Here is a 23,391-nt window from a genome sequence, read left to right as displayed (position 1 = left end):
TTTAATTACTTTCTGTATCCTCTTCAAGGAAAAAAAAAGACTACCAGCAAGCACTTTGTTTCCCAGAGGAAAAAACTTCTAAACTTAATGTGCACAGCCCTCGTTCTATGGATGAAACTGATCTGTGCTCCCTTGGGATGTGCTTTGGAACTAATGGGTTTTACATAGTCCACATCTGGTTGCAAAATAAAGACTTAGAAATCATTTCCTTTCAGCTGCATTGCCACTGTAACTGCTGCAGAACTGGAATGCCAATACCTACATGCTACTGTAAGCTTTTCCTGCGTCCATGGGCTCAGAATAATCAGAATGATTTAGGCTTTGCTTTCTGTAGGATAGAATTTTGGTTTATCCTTTCTACAGCCTCCTTAGAAATGCTACTTATCTGAGAAGTAGAGTGTTTTTGGCACAGACCTCCCAGCATCAGGCAACTGGGGTTGCATCAGACAGTTGCAAGCTGCACCACAATTAGCATTACAAATTAAAAGCCCCACTGAGAATACATGCACAGTTACTGATTGAGAAGTCTAATCCCAACTATTTAGACTGGTTTTGCATCTATCAGCACTAAAGACTCAATTTTATCACCTTAGACCTATTGGACCCTCCAAAATCCATCCACAGAAATACTTTGCAGCACTGAAAGTCAGAATTCTTGTAGGAGGTAGATAGCATCACAATAGGGAAAGGCTTGATTTGGAAACTGTTCTTCCTTTACTGAAAGAAAAAAAGTAAAGGAATGGCTGTGGGAATTCTGCTAATGTCATCACACCAAGGAAGGCCAGAGGCCAGAGGTCGATGTCATTGCAACAAACACAAATCACTTGGAAATTATTAGGATTAACACTAAATCTATCTGATCCAGCAATTTATTTTTTGCTCAGCATTCATAAACAAGCAAAAATAACATAAACATAAATTCCTAAAGGCAGTCAAAGCAGTCTCCCTTCAATTTTCTAGTTAATAGTCTAAACAACTGAAATGAAGAATATTTAAACCATAGGAAAATTATTTCTTAGGAACTTGTTTATTTCCACAGTACAAGAACTTCCATTCACCGAGTCACCATCAAATAGCCTTGGAATCCTAAGAAAGGGTTTCTGAAGTAGAAATACTATTTTTGACACAAACAAGAAGGCCCAGACTTTTTCACCCCCTCCACTCCCCCAAATTTCAGAAGAGCAGTTGACTGTCTCAGTAGATTTCCTGAGTGCATCTTCCTGAGATGCCAATTGAGACAGACAGGGCAGCATGACAGTGTTTGAGCCTTTGCTCCATCTGCTCAGGAATGGCCCCTTGTGAGAAATCACAGCTACATCAAGGAGATGATAATGGAAAAGCTCATTAAAAAGAAGACAAAAATAAAACCTCTACCTCTCAGAAAATCTAACATACAGGTACACAACTGGGATACACAAACCAGTTTCTAATTCTTGTGTGATGAGGTGGTTTGAACAGGCAGGTGAAAATTGGAGGTTTTGATAATGCACCAGAGTCTATTATAACCTCCCTTTGAGCTTTGGAAGCCTCTTCCCACTTCCAGATAAACATGACTTGGCTAAAGCCACATGTGATGAATTATGGCAAACTAGGGGGTGAATCAAGTCCCAAGACCAGCACTTCTTCTCACCCATGAATTTTCTGGGAAAGCAAGCACAGCTCCCTGCAACCTGCTCAGCATCCACATGCCACACTTGGGAACTGCATATCTGCTTACCCACAGGCAAAGGTAATCCCAGATAACTTCTTGTTTACCTCACCATGCAAAACCCTGCCTATCGAGTGAAAACTATCAACAAACTCTGGTGACACAGAAAACACTGCAGTGATGAAAGAGAGACCTGGGGCTATTGCTCACAAGCCAAAACCCAACTGCACCCAGAGAATGCCTGCACTCAGGGCGCTCCAAAGGCACATCCCCAGTCACTGCACAAGGTGCCTGGCCCTGTCCCTGACACTCCTGCGTTCCCAGAGCACTGTGCCCGAGTCCATCCCTCGCTCCTGGGATAGCTGTGGCCACTCTTGGCTGGGGCTGGCTGGGGCCCAGCACAGGCAGAGCAAACACAGAACTGTTTGTACAGGTCTGTGGACACGTCCTGTTAGTGCCAGGCAGGAGACAGCAGCTGAACCCAGGTACAGGTCAGGTCCTGTGCATGGGCAAGGAGGCAATTCCGATGACAGCGGTCTCAGCACCATGGCTCCCGATTTCTGCAAGTTCTTTGTAAGCGTCATGGGAAAGGAAGAGTTTGGAGGACAACGAGGTCACTTGGCAGAAATTTCTAAGCAGATCCTCCCACACATGGAAAGCTTATGGGACAAACGAGAAAAGTGGCTGTCTGCAACTTAACCCACGGGACATGAGAGCTGGCAAGGCCAGCAAAGCAGAGCTTGGAGCTGACATCGCAGAAGCACATGAGAGATTATGGACAGGGTGCAGTTTCTTTTTCACTGAAAGAAACATTGCCCTATTTCACAGTTGCCCTGGACTACAGCAATGCATTCTGATTTTGTTTTCCCTGAGAACACAAGCACGTGTCTGTCCACTCACCTCGACGGGGAACCTCTTGCCGTTGATGCTGTGTTCGGAGCCAGCCGATCCGTTGCTTTGGCCCCAGTGAAACTCCACTTTCTCTGCCTTGAATCTGCCCGGCAACCCGGCACCACTGACAAAATAATCGTCCTTCAACAGGATAGCAACTGCACACACAGAACAACGAGAAAGAAACTCAGCATAGTTCTTCTGAAACAGTTACAGTTTTTGCTCATTATATCAGAATACTTCTCCTAATGCATGTAAAATGTTGGGTCATCATTTTCCTCTTTAAAGGGATTGTTAAAAATCAGGTCTGCAAGTAATGTTGGCTAATTCTGGAAGTGATTATGAAGTTACACAGACTACAGAAAATCCCAAAGTCCAAATTTCTCAAGGACGTTTTGCCCTCCTTATTGGACTTCTGATTAAAATTTAAATGGAAACTACATCAAAACCTGTTTAATGTGGTTCCAGAGAGTAATGGCTGACCATGGTCCCTGCCCTTATAAACCCCTCAAGGTCTGTAGATCACAAGTTAAGAAAAGAATGGGTCTCCTGTTTTTTGAATTTCCTCTTTTTTGTTTGTGGGGACCCCTGTGCCCTCTCCCACCTCTACTGCTGGACATGCTGGGTGCTTTCATTATCCTCCCTGCTCCTCCCCTCTGTAAGATGGGGAGAGAAACAATAACATTTTTGAGACTCAGTCATGAGACATCCTCAACAAGAACTGGGTTTTATTACAGTAACTCTGTTATTATTATTACGTGATTCAATGAGAGTCAGAAAGATCTTCTTGGTATTCTCTTTTCACTTCCAAAAGCCTTTGTATTTTATGTAACAATAAAAGCTGCAGGTCCAAACAGAGAGCAGGAATCGTATGGTGGAACCTGGTACATGTTACAGGGTAGGCCTGTGGTCCAATCAAGAACTGATTCCAGCTTTCAAGAAATTCCTTTCTGCTACTCTCACTACACTACCCCCTTCCTTTCCAGCATCTCCTGGTTTTAATACACACCATTCCTAAAAATTGGTCCCCACAAAATTATTTCTTCTTATCCCTCACAAAAACAGAACTAAAATTTGAATTTTATTTCTGTAAAAGTCATTGCAGACCAGTGCTTGCTGTGCCTAGAATCCTGTGATTTCAGTTGTGGGGTTGATTTTGGAGATTTTTTCCTTTTTTAATGGAACTACCAAAACCCACAAGGATTTTGCTGCATTCTTAAGCCAACTGTGTGTCATCACAACAGGAACATTAATATAAATCCAATTTTATTATGTAAGAAGGAGGATTTTATTCACTGCTGAAAAAAACCAAAAGAAAGCTACTTGTGAAATAGAAGTTATTTCTCTGTTCGTGACTCAGTGCTGCAGGCCAGGCTTTATGCCCTCCCCTGACAGTGAGCTACAGCAGCATCATCTCAGGTGCAATTTTTCCATACAGCTCAACTTTAAATGGTTTGTGTCAAAACCATCTTGATTTTAAATTGCATGAGACGTTCAGGTGTTTCTAAACTGTGCCAGCAAAATCATGGGGCTGTTTTTTTCCTTGATTTCTGCTTCTTTCTGCACTGCCTTTGCATCCAAGTGCCTTGTGTAGGAGCATGGGTGGTGCAGAAGTGGCTGTAGGATAATGCCTGTGTCAGCCAGGGCACTGCTGGTAGTCACTGTCTGCTTACACCAAATCTGTCAAATATACATGACTGAAAGCACTACTGTTCTCTACTTACCTTAAAAAATTCTCAATGAGCTTAGCACTATTTTAAATGGTGAAAAAATCTCTTTCAATTAGCTACAAATTCCACAGATGAAATTGTAGGAGATGAGGAATACAGCAAAGCAGATTCACATGTGTCTGTTAAAAACCTCTGTGGAGACTCAGTTGCATCTAATAAATATTTGATAGTTCCCAAATAATTTATGGCTCTGTCAGGGGTCATTTTACTTGTTTTAGATTAATAATTAAAAAGGATAATTAGGAGGATGTACAATCTGGAATGTTCATCTAATTGTTCATTTTACAGTATTTCTTACACTGCTGAGCTGTATGACACATGTTCCCCATCACCTTCCCAGCTAAGCAGCATCCCCTTACTGCCAGGAACTCCCCTCCTTTTTCTGTGACCCCAGGTATTCAGGACTGAAAGAACCAAACAACACTTTACTGGCCTTTGGGAGCCACTGCTTTTATCCCAGGATTTCTGTAGAGTGCAGGGAATCAACCCCCAAGGCCCATTGATTTAAAACACTATATAATAGAGATTAAAAACCCAAAGAAAGTAGTGTGCAGCCACCAGGAGCACAATTGTGTAATGTCATTTTCTGGTTCAGGGCTGGTGTTGGGTGCTCATCACCCCTGTGAGAGCAGGAATAAACCTGGACTCAAAGCACCTCTTCCCCTGCCCTAGCAGAGCAGCTCTGATGGTCAGGACTAGCCAGAGTGATGCACATCACATAGGCAAGGTACTCAACAAAAACACATTTCTGACAGAAATTTTAGTAAGTTTCTCTAAGCAGAATTTAGAAGTTTTTGATATGAACAAAACTAATGCAAATACAACTATGAAATGTGTATTCCTCCAAGTGTCCCCTAGCTCTATGGTCTACTCTAGTGAAGGAATTGAACCCACATTAGTGCCTCTGCCAATGTAATTGTGCACAAAAGCACTTCTATAATATCCATTGATATTTTCTGAACAAATTGCTATTTTTTGTACATTGTCTGTTCTTTACCTGATAGATAAGGGGACACAAACAAGAAAGAGCAGAACAAATCTAAACAGAATTACTTTACAGAGTCTAAAAATAACTCATTGTTCAATCATTAAAAAAAAAAAATTACTAGGTCCTACAGCCATAAAAATAACCCAAGCAGCATATTTCCTGCCAGTTAATGAGCATTAAGGTTAAAGGCCTTTAGCTTTCCCAGGGACCCCTGTCTCTTTAAACCAGTCATTAATTGCCGAGAAATGCCCTCTACATCCATCACTATTTCTTAAACAGTTATTTAGTTTACTGTCTCTGTCAGTCTGCAATATGAAGGTCTTGTGTGGCCATCTGCTCCAAGACTCTGCTGCCAAAATTCATCACGATTTATGGCACAGTTGGCCTCTATCTTCTACCCACAAGCCAAAACATCCTACTTGGTTTGCTGCTCTACCACTTACCACCTTAAAAATTAATGCCAGGCAAGTTTCTTCAAAAGGTCAGAAAACCAAGAAAAGGAATTGGACTTGATAAAACAAGGGAGGAGTTAGGAGCTCAGCAGAAGAAATCAGGGCTGACAGGAAGGCAAAAAGAGTCTTCACGTTACCAGCAAAAGGCCGTAAGTTACCGGGAAAAGTGACACTTACTGTTGCTCTGAGAAGCAATAACTTGTCAGCAAAAATCCATACCCCAATGGGTGAAGAAATCAAATATAGCAGCAGTGCTAAAATCACCCAGCAGAGAAGACTGAAGCTTCAGCTTTCATTGCCAACTGTGCCAAGACCAGAAAATCTGCTGACACTTCTGACTTCAACAGAACAAGGTTCTGGCTGGTACCAGCACCCGTGTGGTCAGCAGGACCCGGGCTGTGACTGTCCCCTTGTACTCAGCACTGGGCTCACTTTTGGGCCCCTCACTGCAAGAAGGACATTGAGGGGCTAGAGTGTGTAAAGAGAAGGCAACGGAGCTGGGGATGGGTCTGGAGCACAGGTTTAATAAGGAACTGCTGAGGGAGCTGGGGGGGCTCAGCCTGGACAAAAGGAGGCTTAGGGGTGACCTCCTTGCTCTCTGCAACTCCCTGAAAGAAGGTTACAGCCAGGTGGGGGTCAGTCTCTTATCCCAGGTAAGAAGTGATGGGACAAGAAGAAATGGCCTCCACTGTTTCCAGGGGAGGTTTAGATTTAATGTTATCAAAAGGGTTGGCAAGCAGTGGAAGAGGCTGCCCAGGGAAGTGCTGGAGTCACCATCCCTGTAGGTATTTAAGAGATGTGTAGATGTGGCACTTAGGAACATGGTTTAGTGGTGTCCTTGGCAGTGCTGGGTTAATGGTAGGAATCAATATTCTTAAGGGTCTTTCCAACCTAAGTGATTCTGTGATTCTAACATGGCTTCCTATTGTGTGTGCAGCAATGTTACTGTGGCATGTACAGGATAGCATTAACACCCTTCTTAGAAGAATAGCACCATCACTTTTTCATGATCTTTATATTTATTGTTGATTACCACAAACTGCCTCTCTGACCATAAAAAGCAGGGTGCATAACATGAGTACATTAATTAAGCACCAAATTTCCATATCATTCAACCTTGCCTGAACCTCATGCTGCTACCAAGGGCAACCAAGTCAGGATTTCAAAGCAAACAGGAGCACTTCTCAGTGAATCTGGGAAAAAACCCTAAGTAATGCAGCAAAACCCCCAGTTATGCTTGGTGGTGGTTTATGTTAACTGGGTTTGCTTTGCAGTGAAGGAAAACAGGCTACAGTCTGCCACTCCATTTCATCTGAGGGGCAATAACTCCTGCTAAGATCCTGAACTGCTGGAGCTGGATCTGAGGCACTTGCTGGACTGCAGGCCATGGCTCAGATGTGAAGTGCCCTGGAGTTGATGGGTGTATCTGAGGTCACCCTGTATGCACAGCTGAGCCACCAACTCCAGAGCAGGTACATGCCCTGGGTCTGGCTAGCCCACCTGTGACAGGGGACACGGCACAGACAGCACTATAGAGATGCATGTCAGATGTTAATAAAGATAAAAATATACTTCCAATAAATAAAATTGAATTAATTAGTGGTTTAATCCAATTCCCTAAAAATACTTGACCTTGTCAAATGATGAGAGTGGCCTTATAATTTCTGCTTTTTACATTTTTAGAATTAAAGAGTAATCAAATGCATGCAGCTTTGCATATAAATCAACCTTGACCTTTCGTTGAACTGTTTTGGTAAAAATAAGCAGTACTCATGCCTGCTCTTTTTTTTCTAAAAGCCAGAAAAGACAGAGCAGAAAAGTATTCAGTTCAGTGAAGAACACTGTGCTATAATCATACCAGAAAAACATTAATAAGCCCCCCCCCTACTCTGAGCAGTTATTGCTCTTTCTTCTCTAAAATCTTCCAATTTCTAAGACTTCCCCTCTCCTTCCCCCTGAGCCCTGCATCTCAGCATTCTTTTGGATTAGGTGTTACAGCCTCCCAAAGCTGATAATTCAAGGTTACACCTTGAAACTCTTACATTGCCTTTTATTCTGAGGAATAACTGACTACCAAGAGAATTAGTTTAGACTGAGAAAAAAAAAACAACAACAAAAAATAGCAGCCCTTAAAAAAAACCCTTAAAATCAATCTGTAGAACTAGCTCTGCAGAGAATGCAGAGGCAGAGGTAGGTGGCTCCTACTGAAAAATTACATTAAAAAAAAAAGACAAAAATCCCAAACAACAGAACAATAAAAAAGGAGGAGAGTGGAACATGGCTTGAATTTTTAATTGACTGCAGTCAGGCTATGGAGAGAAGCAGAAGAGAACATACCTGTTTTTCCTGTGTTTTTCATCCAAGTCTTGTTTGAAGATTCATTGTCAAATCCATCCAGCTGCAGCTCTTGATACTCATCTCCAACATGGGCCAGGTGGTCTATGATGTCTATGGGGGACTGCTGAGACCCCCCACACTTCTCACTGGACGTCACCCAGTGCTCGGGACCGTAGGTACCTGTGAAAAAACACCAAAGTCAACATCCCAGCGCCTCCACAGTGCTGGAGAACTCTGAAGTGTGAGGATGAAGCACTTAAGCTGCCCAGGTAACTCCACCACAGTTACAATTCCCACGTTTGAAAGAGGTTAAGACTTTTGAACTTATGAGGAGACTGAGATCCTTTGGCTTTGTGCCGTGTTCTAACTTTGCCTCTGGCAGTAATGAACAATGGTCTTTTAAAAAACAACTATTCTATAAAACTTTCTGCAGTTCCCAAGCTCCTCCTGTGCATATGTTATCAATTACCATGTTGCTCCAGGAACTTCCCAAAAGCTCCAGCCTTAATATATTACTGTATAGTTTATCCTTTCATTATGGACAAATAATGCAACAGACACACATTAACTTTGTGTTCTTGCAATACTGTTCTTAGATAATATGATCTTTATTAATGATCTCATTTCTTTTGGAGGCTTTGAAGCCAGAAAAAAATAAAAGAAAGAATTAAACTAAATGTATGTTAGTACATTTGAAGAAAACAACAATGGAAAAAAACTATTCTGGAAGAAGTAAACAGGACAATAACCTCTCAGGAATACACAGTAAATTTATTTCCTTGCTCTTCTTATGTAAGTTTTCTGGTTTTGATGAACAATTAAAATAATATGGAAAAATTAAAGGTCTGAGGCAAAGACCTTGTCATCTACACCACATACCAGCCTGAGATGTACTAGAACACCAGGGACCCTCAGCACCATTCTTAGAAGGATCTAAAATGAATTTCAAATTTTTCTTATGATCTGCCTCTCTAACCCTTAAGATGTATTAACAGAGACTGAGAGCTTATCTTCCTATGAGTGCAAACAATGGTTTAAGCTCACAAAATAACAGCATAGATTTCTTGTAAAGCACTTGTTGCTCACAGCTCTTGAAGTGCTTTACAGCAGGAATCAGCTATGTTATTTTCATGTAAAGACAAGGGAAGTTGATGTCTGAGAAGGAAAGCAACTTGCCCAAGCTCAAAAACCAAGTGACAGAGCTGAACTCTGCTCTCCTGAGAGTCCTGATGTCACACCTGTGTCACACCTCTGAACTACACAGTCAGCAGGTCTGTTCAGTAGGCAGCCAGCAGGAAATGATGCATCAATGTGCATTTATTGCCCTTGCATCTGAGAAACATATGTACATTCAATTAGTGCCATCCAAACCCAGCAGTTGGGAAGAGCAGTTTCTTTGGCCTCTGGGTTTAATCTGTCTAGTTGCAAAGTGCATTAGTGCTCTGTTCTCATGAGCTGATGCAGGATGCTTAATCAATAGCAAGATTTTTCTATACTCACCACACACAAATGCTGTCTGGTACCCAAATGACAATAAGAAAATTTTACTTTCAAGTACAATTAGGCAAAATTGCAATATTATTTAAAAATCATTTACATCATCTGCCCAGGTAAAAATCAGTTTTGTTTACCTCAGGGTTCAACTTCTATTGTCAGCAAGAGCTGCTTTCAGTTATTTCCCAATGTATCAGAACCAAGGAGAAGAGAATTATTAAAACCCCTACATGGGAGAAACCAAATGTCTTCCACTCAGGAACAGCTATTTTTCCCCAGTCAGGATGCTCTTAGTAATTGGTTTGTAGTGAGTTAATTGGAAATTCAGATTTACTTTACATATAACCTTGCATCTACCTCATGAAATTTGGGAATTTGCTTTAAATATCTAGCACTACACATAATCAAACCCACCAGCTCTTGTTTTCTGGCTTTATTATAAACAAGGGGTGAGCTTTTCAAAAACACTCTACCCACAGAGGCTATCGCAGTGGTTTCAGCTGTGCATTCAAAAGGAGCTGTGCACTCCAATTTTTCTTTTTTAAGTATTCTGGTGTCAATGAGGAATTTTTTCCTTTTTTTAAGTAGGCAGATTTATTTTAACAGAGACTGTAGGACTTATTCCATGCATCTTGTCACAATTATTAATTAATTTATTTGTTTTAAGTATAGCCAGCTCTCAACCTATTTGCAGTGAAAACTGCCTTGTCAAAATGAATAAAATAAGCCATAAGGGTAAACAAACAAACCACCATGTTGAATTAAAACCTCAAGTGACTTAGGTACCTGAACTGATTCTTGCTGAAATGTAGTGTTTCACAGACTTTTGAAGGCTTTGTTTCATTTTAAAAAACAAGTATTCTGGGTTTTTTCTTAAATTAATTTAACTTGCTTGAATTAATTTCATAGCAATAAATCTCTTTCGATAAACAAGTAGCTTCACTTGCTTGTAAATCTATAATTTAACAAAATAAAGCCTAGCAGGATCTTCTTTCTTCATGTGACAGGGTAAGTTTCCATCCATAAATTGTTTCCATACTCGTGCTGAATTATTAAAGAAAAAAAAATCTAATGCAATGAAACTCTCTCAGCAATTCAAAACCCCAACTTAGTGCTGGTGCTGTGACTCCAAGTCCTGACATCACAAATTACAGACATAAGGCTAAGCTCTGATTTAGAGGTTCAAGACTTGCTAGTTAAAATCAGCCCAGGATTTTATAAATGGTTAGACTTGCCATTAATTTCTTTCACAGGTTTTTGATATGTAAATGACTACATGCAATGTGACCTGCACATTATTGCTGCAGCCTGAGACAGGTACAGGGGCCACAACCCCAACATCTCCATTTCCAGCAGCACAGAACTGGGGCTGTCCCAGCTTTAACAATGACCACAGAAAGGGGAAAGGCCAGGGAGGGGAGAGAAAAACTTTTGAGTTTGAAACAAAACTAAATAAATTATACCTCCTAGGAAAAAAAAAACAACAAAACCTCAACAACCTATAAAAGTAATCAAGAATAGTGCAATGTGATTCACAAATTCCCAGGTGGCCATCAGAAGGATTCAGGCCCAACTGCCTGTTTTTTTCCATGGACATTCAAGTGCACTTTCAATTAAAACTGATCTTCCACTACAGATTTCAAATTAATTCTTCTTCCAAGTGTCTCACGCTCCAGACATCCTTGCTTTGCAAAAAAGCCCTATATCATTAGAGGAGGAAATAGAACACTTTTTCCAAGCTTGCAGATATTGATTACCTATTCCTTCCATCAAAGCACAATTGCCATTCTGCACTGTATAAATCTCTTCAGCGTTAGACACTTTATAAAGTAGTGAGAATTATATCATTAATCATTTGCAGTTACACCTGTCTTACTTTATTGAATTCTTTGTTTTTTAGAACTTTAAATAAATGCTTTTAAATAAAAACATGACACTAAATAAAGACTCTGTTTCACTTAAACCTAGTTAAAAAAAGAAATCCTGTAATTCTGTGTGTGACATTTACCCATCTGAAACACAGAAACTTATGGCTATTTGTATTTCATTTTTCCAACAGTAAGCATGGTTGACTTAAATCAAATAAAATTTCAAATGAATTTGAGTTGGCCTTTTAAGGCTGATAAATAATTCGGTTTTCAGAAACCAAGTTAAGATCCCACACCTGTGTTAACAAATAACACACATTTCCACTGAGATGGTGGGACAACCTGCAGGCAAAGGTAAACATCAGGCAGCCCCATCCTACAGCTGGAATATTTGATGCCGAGGCAGCACAGAAAGAATGATAACTGATAACGTTTGGCATCTGCAGGAACTGAAGTCAGAGTGCTGCCTCCAGGAAACCATGGGCTTGGGTCCAACAGCTGGGACAGGAGGGCTGGATCCACCAGGGCAGGAGGGCTGGATGCACCCCAGATCCACCAGGGAAGGAGGGCTGGATGCACCCCAGATCCACCAGGGAAGGAGGGCTGGATCCACCCCAGATCCACCAGGGAAGGAGGGCTGGATGCACCCCAGATCCACCAGGGAAGGAGGGCTGGATCCACCCCAGATCCACCAGGGAAGGAGGACTGGATCCACCCCCAGGTCACCCAAACCCCTGGCAGTAAGTGCAGGGCGTGCTGGGGTCTCTGATGTTTTCTCTGCTGAAATCAGGGACAAAAGGGCTCCCAAGGCTGGAAGGAGAGCTGGGGTCAGGGAGCTCAGCAGCACCTGGGGTCTCACACACATTTCAACCCACACTTCACGCCAGATTTATTTTAACAGATGATAAAAAGATGTTCTCAGCCATCCTTGTCTGAAATTACCTGATGCTTCCTAGAATCTTTTCTCATGCAAAATCATTCTGTCAATGACTGCAGTAACTTTAATAGTTTTTTAATACACTGTCTGCTCCTTAAATATAATCTAAGATTACTTTTTTCTTCTTTTTACTGTACAAAGAAATGAGCAGTCTTCATTAATGAAAAACCATTAAAGTAATGTATTCTGCCAAAATCTAATTAAAGCTTGTGTAAAAACTTCCACTTAAAAAAAATCAAATATATTTGTTTTTCTCCTACAGGTTTTGTTTAAAACATCTGTTATTAAAAACATTATCATTTCCTTGATTTAACATAACTTTTTGATTAATGGATCAGCTATTCTGATATAAACTGGTGTGTAATATATATACCTTTACACAGATAGAGCTTAACAGAAATCAGCAATTTTTGAGTAATATGATTTTCATCATTCGTTTGTAAAGAGGTAGAAATATCAGCTTTTTTTTTTTTTAACATTTCACTTGTTTGCTGAACATTTTTACAAACATTTGATTTTAAATCTCAGGCCTGACATGGAAAGAACTAGTTTAGGAGTCTTAATTTTGGAGGCTTTTTTATTATTTGTTCTTCTTGAGTCCTTTTTTAACAGAATTACCTCAGACAATTCTTTGTCTCTACTCAGTGCCTCTTTACTCTTCATTTTTGAATGAAAACTGTAATAATGATTGCAAAGCAATCAAATCCCCTCATTTCTGCAATTAGCTTGGTCATTTCATGGAGACATCCTATCCCATCATCTTAATATAGGAGAAAATTCCATGTTTCTCTTCGAACAAAATCCAATCAGTTATTAGGGATGAATAGAATGAATCAGTATTTCCTTTTCAAATAAAAACAGAGGTCCCAGCCTAGAGACTTCAAGGAGCACAGCAGGCAAGAACCTCTGTCAGGCTCTGGATAAATGCAGATGTTCCCCTTTGCAGGGACTGGCAGCTGTGACCTGCCCAAGTATTCCAGCATCTCACTGAGCAGCACTACAGATCTGAATCTCTGCCTCCAAGTCTCTGCCCTACTTGAGCTGCTCCATCACGAGCCACATCTCAAGAAACGCTGAAATGTCACCACCAGCAAACAAAATCAGTTCCCTTTCTGCACGCAGAGAAAGAACAAGGAAGAGGTGCCCTTGCTCAGCTACAAAGTAATGAACTTCAATAGTAGGCTGGATTTTCAAACAGGAAAAAATGGTTTTAAACAAACAAGTATCAGTGAAATTCACTACAGAAGTGAAATGAAGCATTTTAAGATCCTCCAGAAATCTCAGTCCCGGGGCTCCTTTCTGTTATCTGGGACCAAAAAACCCGAAGCTGTCACTTGATGCCAGAAGATTTCATCATCACTGTCTGCATTGAAGAGGAGCTGTGTCAGTGAGTCCAGGAAAGTGCTTAAGCCACGTAAATAGTGACAGGAGGCAAGGCAGATCCAGACTGGCTGGAAAATCAGCCTCCCTTCACACTCTCACCTCCAGTCCTCTCCTGGGAAGCAGAAGTAAAGTGAAATCTGTAGTTTGAAGCCTAAAGACTGCACTTAGATACAAGGCTGAAAAGAATTATTTGAATGACATATCTCTTGCTGATTGATTTAGCATGAGGCTGCAGAGGTAAGGGTACAAAAATCCCTGAAAGCCTTGATAAAAATCTGTAGCATCTTTCAGAGGTCTTTCCATTGCAGAGAAGGAGTCACGTTGTTAAATCATTATTTTAGGGGGAAAAGTTGCTGAAATTATACTGTCTTGCTCTAAAGTGATGGCATACCAAAATCAAAGGGATGGAGAAGGAGAGCCTGTAGTTAAGAGTTCACAGTGCTGCTTTGAACAAAGATTTCCTGCCCTGGGGGAAAAGGGCTTTTCATTTTATTATTCTCTGTCATCACCCTGTTTAACATGAGACACTCGTGCTTGCAGAAAATTCCAATTACTGCTTGAAAAATGAGACCAAATACCAAGGGCAAGATCCTGAAGAGCTTGCTGAGACACAAACAGGTCCGAGCAATCTGCAAGCTCAGTGCAGGGAAGGTGTGCAAGGCTTGGGAGAGGTGTAAACAACCAGGGTCAGTTTTCTGAGAAGTCAAAAAATCTGCAAGAAACTTTAAGAACAATCTCCGATAAGGCATATCTTAATCAGTACTTGTTGGAAGAAACACAGAACACAGGAAGATGGAACAAAAAAGGGGTTGGATTCAGATAACCTTTGGGCCCCCAGCAGCAGCTGCAGCACTGCCCAGCCATGGGGCTGTGGAAGGAAAGCTGATCTTCAAAACTGATGGTGTCAGTGATACTGTCACACTGCCAGAATGCGGCAATCACAAAGAAAGGCTTTAAATCATTCTCTTAAATATAAACTATCCTATAATGTCTCCAGCTTTTAAACTGAAAGACAGAGTGCCATGCATGTTCTCCTTAAATTTTCATATCCACAGATGTTAGAGTTATTGCTGGATTTTTAATTAAACTTCCTAACCTTCAATTACCTTTGAAGAAGTTTTTAATGTGTTTTCAACCTTTATATTCCTTAGTGAACTATCCTCTATTACACAGTCACAAATGTAGAGATTTTTTTTATTATATATCTCCCCCACACCATATACAGACTTTCTACATCCCAATTTTATTCCTCAAAAAAGTATGAAGCTGCCATCAATCTTCTATGAAGCTCCCACTATACCTATCAGCCTGCCAGTGGCACAAATGTATGATAAATATCCAACATTAGGAAACACCAGAACCTTTGGATAAACATTGCAGGAAGCTCACAAAAAAGTGGAGTAAGTGTAATTACTAAAACAAGCTTTTTCCATAAACATTTCAAGTTTTAGCATTTGTGAGCTGAATAATTTACCACCACACAAAAGTGAAAATGGTACTAAGTTTAGCTGTGCTGGCAAAATAGTTTGGGGCTTTTTCAGGGGTGTCTCACACAATAAACTGTAGATAGACTTGCCTAATAACCTGTTGAATTTAACAACTAATTTCAGAATTATTTATACTGAGCACAGAGCACAACAATATCAATGAAATTATTATTCAGAACTCACTGAGTGGGAGGATAAATTGTGGTATTGAAAGTGCCTGCTGGTGGCAAGTGGCTGAGACAGTGTATATCTACATCCTCTGTTTTTTATCATTTTCTACATTTTTAATAAATGTATCTGACATCTCACACCATTCATTTCATAACCGTCAGAGGCCTTTTAAAACTGCTCACCCTGAGCTGCATATAATAAAAGAGGTGATAACTTACAATATAAGGAAAAAACAGGAGATTAATTTATATGAAGGCATCGTAAATTACCTTTCTTCTATTCTTATACTAGTTCAGTAAAGCCCTATGAAGACTAGGGACAGACATAAAAATAGATTTTTTCCTAAATACAACTTTAAAAAGTATAAATCCTAATGGAAATTACAGAATGAAGATGTATTACAAATCAATGCAGTAGCTGAGTGAGAGCACTTTGTGTTGTTGGGAGGAAGACACAGATTTTAGTAATGGGTACATTGGACAGGTCACATCCAGGCCAAGTTTCTCTGGAGAAGGGTCTCTCTTTTCAACTATCCTTTTTTCATTTACAGGGTAATAGCTCTATAATGATGGATCTTGACAGGAAGGATACCTATATTGCTGTAGTGCCTCAATGCAGCAGAAGGAAGAGGGGTTCCATTCTTCCAAACCTCACTAGCAAACAGCTGCCACCTCAAAAAGCTTAAACTGAACAATGTAAGACAAATACAATATAAAGCATCTCAAACTCGAACAGATGCATCCCCCTGGGCTAACCTCCCCTTCTCTGCAACACCTTGCTTCGTGCTTTCTTCTCCAAGGCCATCTTCCAGAGCTGGCACTAACACACCAGGAAGGTGATCAACCTTCCCATGAGAAAGTAAAGAAATGTCATTTTTTCCAGAGAGCAAAGATAAAAGAAGAAATGAGTCTGGTGCTTCATAGAATTAAATATATGAAAAAGCACAAGCTCATATAATGTTGAAGTAAATGATGGTTCCGTCTGTGCTACTCCAAGGAGAAAGCACAGCATGAACAAAGCTCAGAGAAAATAAATCTGAGAAAACAAGAGGAAGAAAATGGGCAAGAAACTTTCCCACCCAAGAGCTGTTGGATGCAGGTGGAGGCTTCGGGAGCTTCAGTGAGACTTTGATGAAAGAAAAGGATTCAAAAGGATTTGATCCTGAATTTGGCTCAGTGCTAATTACAACTACCACTGCAAACACTCAGAGCAGGCAAAAGCCAGTAAGACAAGCAGCCAGCTTGTCACTCTGTGCCTGTGATCTTGGCACAGCACTGCAGGTGAAAGTCCCTACAGGATCTGGAGCTGAAACTGGGGATCAGTCTGGGAGCCTTGGCTGAGCTGAAAGGGTAGGAGACACACCTCAGGCTGCAGGAGTAGTGAAGCATGAAGAAAATGTGCAAGAACAGACATGATGGGCTCATGAACCCTTTAGTGGTTTTTGAACCAGAGATCATGGGTTGTTTGAGGGCTTGACTGAGACCCTGCTGAAGCATCAATGCTCACCATGCTGCTGAACCTGCCCAGGGGCTCAGACATGAACACTAAACAATAATGACAGTAATACACCATGACATTTACGTCAGGAAATCTAAAATTCCCATCTTGCGTCTCTGTCTCCTTCCTACCACCAGGAGCTACATGCTCCATTTCACTCCCTTCCTTTGGAAAGGGAGAAGTTCATCTGTCTCATCAGAGCAGCTGCAAGGATTGCTCACAACTTCAAGAGAGCTATGGAGATAAAAAGCTGTGCAAGACTCAACTGTCCCACTACAGATCTTGGTGCCAGCGTACCTGCAAACACGTTTAGAAAAAAAACAGTTCCAGTTATTTCTCAAAGCACCACAGACTTGAGTTCTATTACTTCTCACATGTACCCTTAATAGGCTTGATCTCAGCAAAGAAACTGCTAACGTAAATGATGCATCACTGTAACTTAATTACCTCCAATTTGGGTGGGTACAGGAACAGAAAGTACCTTTTCTTGATTCCCATCTGTTCCTCGTAACTAACCAAAGAAGCCCTCCCCAGAGCTCTGTCTCTGAAAGCCAGCATGAAAAAAAAAGAAAATGAGGAGGAAAGACAGGAAAAAATTGTATATTTTTATTGAATTTTTGCAGGATGCAAGTTAATAAAACACCCACAGAGAGCACAGAGCAATATAGAAAGGGAATAAAGGGAGGGAGGGCTAGTATCAATAAAGCCTATCCAGAGGCACTGCTGAAAGTACTCATAATTTCAAAAGAAACCTACTACAAAAATGATTTTCACTTGTTGCTTTGGCTCAGGTTTCCAAAATACAGAAGTGTCCTAAGCAGAGGGTGGATTTAAAAAAATAAAGCCAGGAAGAGAAAATTATCTGTTGTTGAAACATGTCACCCTCAGCTTTTCAAACCCCTTGTTGATCCTAACCTGACCAGAGACAGCCACCAGATTAGGACCTCATTGTTTTAATCACATCACAGAAAACACTACAGTTCCCAAAGTCACTCATCAAATCTTGACAAATACTGGCTTTGCCATGATATTGCCTTTTTAGGTGAAAATCAACTTTTGCCCAACTAAGTTCTTAATGGCATCTCTGTTCCAACAGCCTTCTCAATCCAGCTGTCCCTTTCACTAATATGCACCAGTAAAATAACTCCCAGGAGAGCTGCTGGGAGATTGCTAACTTTTACTTAATGACACATGGTGAACTCTGCCCTTAACTTCTATTAACATTCAGTCTATGTTTCTACCATTAATTTAAGAGGAACGAATAGACAATAGAAGACAATAAGCAGTCCTAGTGTTCAGCCTGAGGTACTCCATCAGAAGGCACTGCTTCTGTGGCTGACAGAGAACATTTACAACTGGTTCTCTCATTTCTGTTCTGTATGTGTCATTTCCAGTATGTCACACTGCATGGCTTAAACTGTTCCTGAAAGCTTTAGCTTTCCATTACAAAAGTCCAGAATTAGAAAAAAAAAAACTAACAAACAAACCACAAAAAAAAAAAAAACCACCCCCAAAAAACTAAACAAAGCCAAAAAACCCAAAACATCAAAGTCATGAAAGGATGAAAGGGACCTGATGTGGATCTTATTTGCCTGTACCCATTCTCTCCAGATGACTTTTAGGTAGTAACCCATTAGTGCTGGAGGAGGACACTGGCAGCAGCCCCTCTCTTGCCCCAGACCCCTTCCCTTCTGTCAGCACTACCCTTTGGCAGGGAAATGCACACAAACAGCTGAGCAGCTGCTCTGGGGGAAAAGCAGCTGCTGCAGGGAGCTGGCAGGGAGGAATTGCTGTGAGGGATGGAGTCAGGGTGAGAGCTGCAGGACATTCACTCCCACAGTACCTGTGGCGCACGTTCAAACACCAAGTTAAATAAAAAACTAAAAGATACCCTAACTGGGATAAAAGTTCTTTCCTCCAGCACTACATGAACCGTTCATTTAGGGATGGTCACCTCAGAATGCAGCTTGTAGGCTTTGGGATGCAGCTGATCCCAGGATTAATGTTCCCGAGGGCATCACCTGCTCCTCCACCTCACTGCCTGCAGCTCCCACAACCTCCCATGGGAACACCTTCACTTGCTGCCACCAAGGATGCTCCCACAGCCTCCCATGGGAACACCTTCACTTGCTGCCACCAAGGATGCTCCCACAGCCTCCCATGGGAACACCTTCACTTGCTGCCACCAAGGATGCTTGGAAGCAAGGCAGGTGTTCCCACAGCTCTCCCTGTCTGGGGTGAGGAAGGCAGCAGCCAGCTCTGAACACAGCTCCCTGTGCTCTGTAGTCACAGCAGCGTTTGGGCAGCCCGTGGTGACACATACCATGAAATGGAATCTGGAGTGTACCACTTGACTGTGAAATCTGTAAGATATCAGATTTATATGGTGTCTGCAGAGCACATTATAAGATCATCAGCATCATCATGTCTTTTCAAGACAGCCATAATTATTCAGGCTGTTAATTTATCCCACCGATGCTTTTGAAAAACCATTCAATATTAGCAAACTCTCACTAAAAACAATGTTTTGGTTGAGGGACTAATCTTCCTATCGGTACACAGCCATACCTGGGCTTATCTACATTACCAATTCCCTGCTGATTGAGTGGATTCATTAACAACACAATCTCTGGTGACTGAAATGAAGTCTCATTCTTCCTATCACTGGTGCCTTGCTGTTTGCTTTTCCTTCACAGTATGCACACAAGTAATTAACTTACTATGCTCCGCTAGCTCCTGACACATTACTTGGCATAGAAAAATTCACGAGCAGGTAGTTAAGCATGCAAAATATTTTCAGTCAAATGAACTTCATAACAAAGCTCTACTAAGGAAAAATGCAGCTCTTTCTGATACAATGCTAACAGACAGCACACTGCCCACCCCAACAGAAGCTTCTTGAGAGGTAGCAAAAAAATGTATCATTTTTACCATTTTTGCTCAACATATAGAAAATTTCTTTTGGGGGGAGCAGTAGATGCTCAGTGAAAGGACAAGCTTGGAGATCAACCTGATTGTCTCTTGTGGAAGCCTGACATAACAAGGACAGACACAGGGCTCACATGGCATAAAAGAAAATGGGGGAAAAAACCAAATGATGCAAATAGGAGATTCAATTCAATGCAGCATAGCTGAGACTACAAGCATCTGGAAGTACGGAAAAACAGTGCATTTCGACTTTTACAGCAAATAAATAAAAGTAAATTCCTATTTAAAGCATGAGTGCCTTTAAGCCTAGAGAAATGGCAGTGAAAACTCTCTAAATAAAAATATTAAATTTATTGTATGCTCCACCTAATGAATCCACTGAGCACCATGACTTGAAATATTTAAGTAATTTAATGCTGTATTTAAGGTTAAGGTACAAAGAGATGGTGACTTTGGACAGAAGCAGTGTGGGGATGATGGGCTAACCCCAGTGCAGACTGGTGTCACTGATGTGACAAGATTGGCACTGAGTTTGATAACACCAGGACTTTCCCTTGAGAATATAAAGAGACTGCAGCCTTGTGGGGCTCTCCTCTGATTTGAACATACCCTAAACAAAGATTTTAATCACCAAAATATTTTTCTAGTACCAGAGTCTGGGAAGCATGAGATCTTCACACCACAAAGCTGCAGTCCAGCCAGTCCTGTACAAAACAGCATCACTTGCTCTACACTCTCCTAGTCATTCCTTTAAGCTAATAGTAGATTAAACTCCAAAATATATGCAAAAATACTTGACAAAAACCCAGAAACTTGATTGTGTAAAGACCCACTCACAGTATTTTTCATTCCAACTTTGACCTTTCAGAAATTCAATTACTGTATTGACCTAAAACACTGGAAATTGTGATCATGAAGTTTCCTTAGGAAACATAAGGGAGAAAATCCTTCAAGATCCTTCTGAAGTCCTGGAAAATGAAACTGTTCTTTTCCTCCATTTTTTTCCAGAAGACATTTGCTTCTTTCCTCTTCACATACCACAAGGCATGTACCCTTGCCAATCTCAGTCTGTTGTCTCGACTCATTTGGTCACAAAAGTTCGTTCCTCATGTTCCATCACAGCAATTTTTGCTTGGGACAAAAGAAATAGATCTGCGGAGGACAGAATTCACTGTGATTTGTGTATATCATTTTCCTCTATTCTTGCACTGCTTTCAACTCGGCTCATTTAAATATAGCTCCTGTCATACCCATCATTTTCAGTTCACCTGTTATGCAAAACCACACACTCCAACAGAGCAGCCTTCGCTGCACAGTTTGTACAGATTCTCTACTCCAGGCCTGAAATCCTTATTCATTTATGAACTAGATGTTCCTTGAACAGTATTTCCATTTGCTTAACTGGCAAGTTAATGCACAGAATAGAAACCAGATTTTGTTTTTTTGGATTTTCATCAAAAATAAATAATCTCACTTAACCTCTGGCATCCTTGATAGTTACCCAGGTCTGTAAACAGTTCACTTAATCAAGGAAATCCTTGTTATATTTCCAAAAGACTGCTGAAGCTTGCTCTGTTCCAGGGAAAGGAATCTCAGGCTTTGTTTGGTTTTCCACTCTTATAGTATCAGTGAAAACTAACATGTTTTCATGCCAGAATAAACAGTTGGATAACACATACTGACATGACAAGCATGAGTCACTACACTTCATAAAGCCACCTCTCAGAGCCTTAAAAACAGTTTTCATCTTGTTCAGAAAGGTATTGAGTACTGAAGAACTCAAACCTTGAGTAGTCACGGTGTGGGGCTTTTTGGTTTTGTTTTCTGAAGGTTGTTGCCGTGTTTAATTGCTCTCCAAGTTTCAATCTGCAGCTTACTTCTTACACCAGGTGTCCAGCCCAGCCCTTGTTTGCCTTCCAGGTGATTTTCAGGACACAGCATCATCCCTTGATGGAGATGCAGACTTCTCAATCCAGACACGTGCACAGGGTCTTCGTGAGTAAAGGCTGTTGTGCAGGATGACTTTTCTCCAGAGGGAAGGTCACCCACTGCCCAGAACTATTGTTCAGAGAAGGCAGCCAGGCTGGGGATTAAATGAGAACACTGAATAGACCCAAACAGGCCCTCCACTGCCTTAATTAGAGGATATTTCTCGGATCAGAAATGTGTAAAGGAATCCTGTCTCTCCTAAATCACAGACATCCTCCAAAACCCTAAATTCCTTCTTTTAGCTCTGATGGAATTTGGCAATGGACTTTCAGCATCCAAAAAGCAATGGAGTGGGGGGAAAACAGATCAACAGATCTAGCCTAAAATACCACACACACGTATTCAAAAAAGTTTTTTTCTTCCTTCAGGTTGACCCTTATTAGTTTCATCTACAAAAATCCAGATGCTGACTGGCTTACTGTGGGGACAAGATCAATTCTACTATGCTGAGCAATGCACTGCTGTACTTGTTTGTATTCCTGTGGTATCTATGACCTTACACTGAATCCAGGAGGAGCCTTTTGAGAAGCAGACAGATTTTCTGGTTTTATTTTGCTCAAAGTAAAACACAAAACAGATTTCAATCCGTGACTGGAATTTCTTTCCAGTACTAACGTATAGAAAGAAGTTATAAGTAGTCAAAGTATTTTAAGGCTATCACAGCAGGAGTATTTGGAAACAAGGATCAAAATATATAATTAAACACAACCTTCTTAATTATAGGGCACGTGTTAAGCAATTTAATGACTTTATTATGGCCATAGTTGGTGGACTCAAGAGACTGAAATCTTGGTCTCATGAGAATGAATTATGTCAAGCATTTTAAACTAGAAACATTCCAGGGTCTGTGGTTTCAGAGGGAAATCTGGAAACATGCACAAACACACACAAAAGAAAAAAAAAATCTAGAAAGTAAATGAGAACCTTACAATTGCTATCTTTTTTCAATCTCCCCTGATTTGTTTTGTTTGGTCTCACTACCTGTGAGCTACTGATCCTGGCAGTACTCCACAGGATCTGGTTTTATTGACAATTACAAAAAAAGAACCTAATCCAGGGGAAATAAAAGAAACCAAGTCCATCAACACCAGGAGCTGGGCTAATACACGTGGATCCAGTCAGCTGTCCAAGGGCCAAACACCTTTCAGTGCTTGGCTTGGAGACACTTCCACTGTCTTTATAAGCAAATGAAAATCCATGGATTGCTATTTATCTCAGAATGGGGGTGACACCTACACTCTAGATGACACCTATAAACTTCATACTATCTAACAATAAAAAAGGTGGTGTTTGTTTTTTTTTTTTTTTTTTCCTGGTGAAATAGGTTTATTTTTGTCTTTTCCAGGCCTTTTTCAATGACTGCTTTAAGAGCACAGACAGCACTCAGTTTCTCCCTCAGTTGGGATGTCCTGTACAAGCCCCTGCTCTCAGAAATACAACCTGGTGCATACCTTTGGGAGGAGATTATTTTCTAAGGAACAGAAGCTCATGCAAATAGCTAAACTTTGTGAGAGTGGTTGCACCAATGCTTTTATGTCTCTTTTTAACTATCAATGACTAATATTAGCTGTCTTTTACTTCTGGTCTCACT

At 40.8% G+C, this 23,391-nt stretch overlaps 1 protein-coding gene across 1 annotated transcript in view; it reads right to left on the bottom strand.

Annotated features, from left to right (window-relative positions):
* PTPRG (protein tyrosine phosphatase receptor type G) overlaps positions 1 to 23,391 on the bottom strand; it is a 391,106-nt gene that overhangs the window by 174,702 nt on the left and 193,013 nt on the right. Inside the window, exons 3-4 of the mRNA XM_021537228.3 lie at positions 8,047 to 8,226; positions 2,549 to 2,697 (exon numbers count right to left, since the gene is read on the bottom strand). Coding sequence (XP_021392903.3) covers positions 2,549 to 2,697; positions 8,047 to 8,226 — 329 coding nt within the window. The remainder of the gene's footprint in view (positions 1 to 2,548; positions 2,698 to 8,046; positions 8,227 to 23,391) is intronic.

The sequence above is a fragment of the Lonchura striata genome, chromosome 12 (assembly GCF_046129695.1).
Source record: "Lonchura striata isolate bLonStr1 chromosome 12, bLonStr1.mat, whole genome shotgun sequence".
Lineage (NCBI taxonomy): Eukaryota > Metazoa > Chordata > Aves > Passeriformes > Estrildidae > Lonchura > Lonchura striata.
Note: the sequence above shows the minus strand (reverse complement) of the source record. Positions and strands in the feature narration are given on the sequence as shown.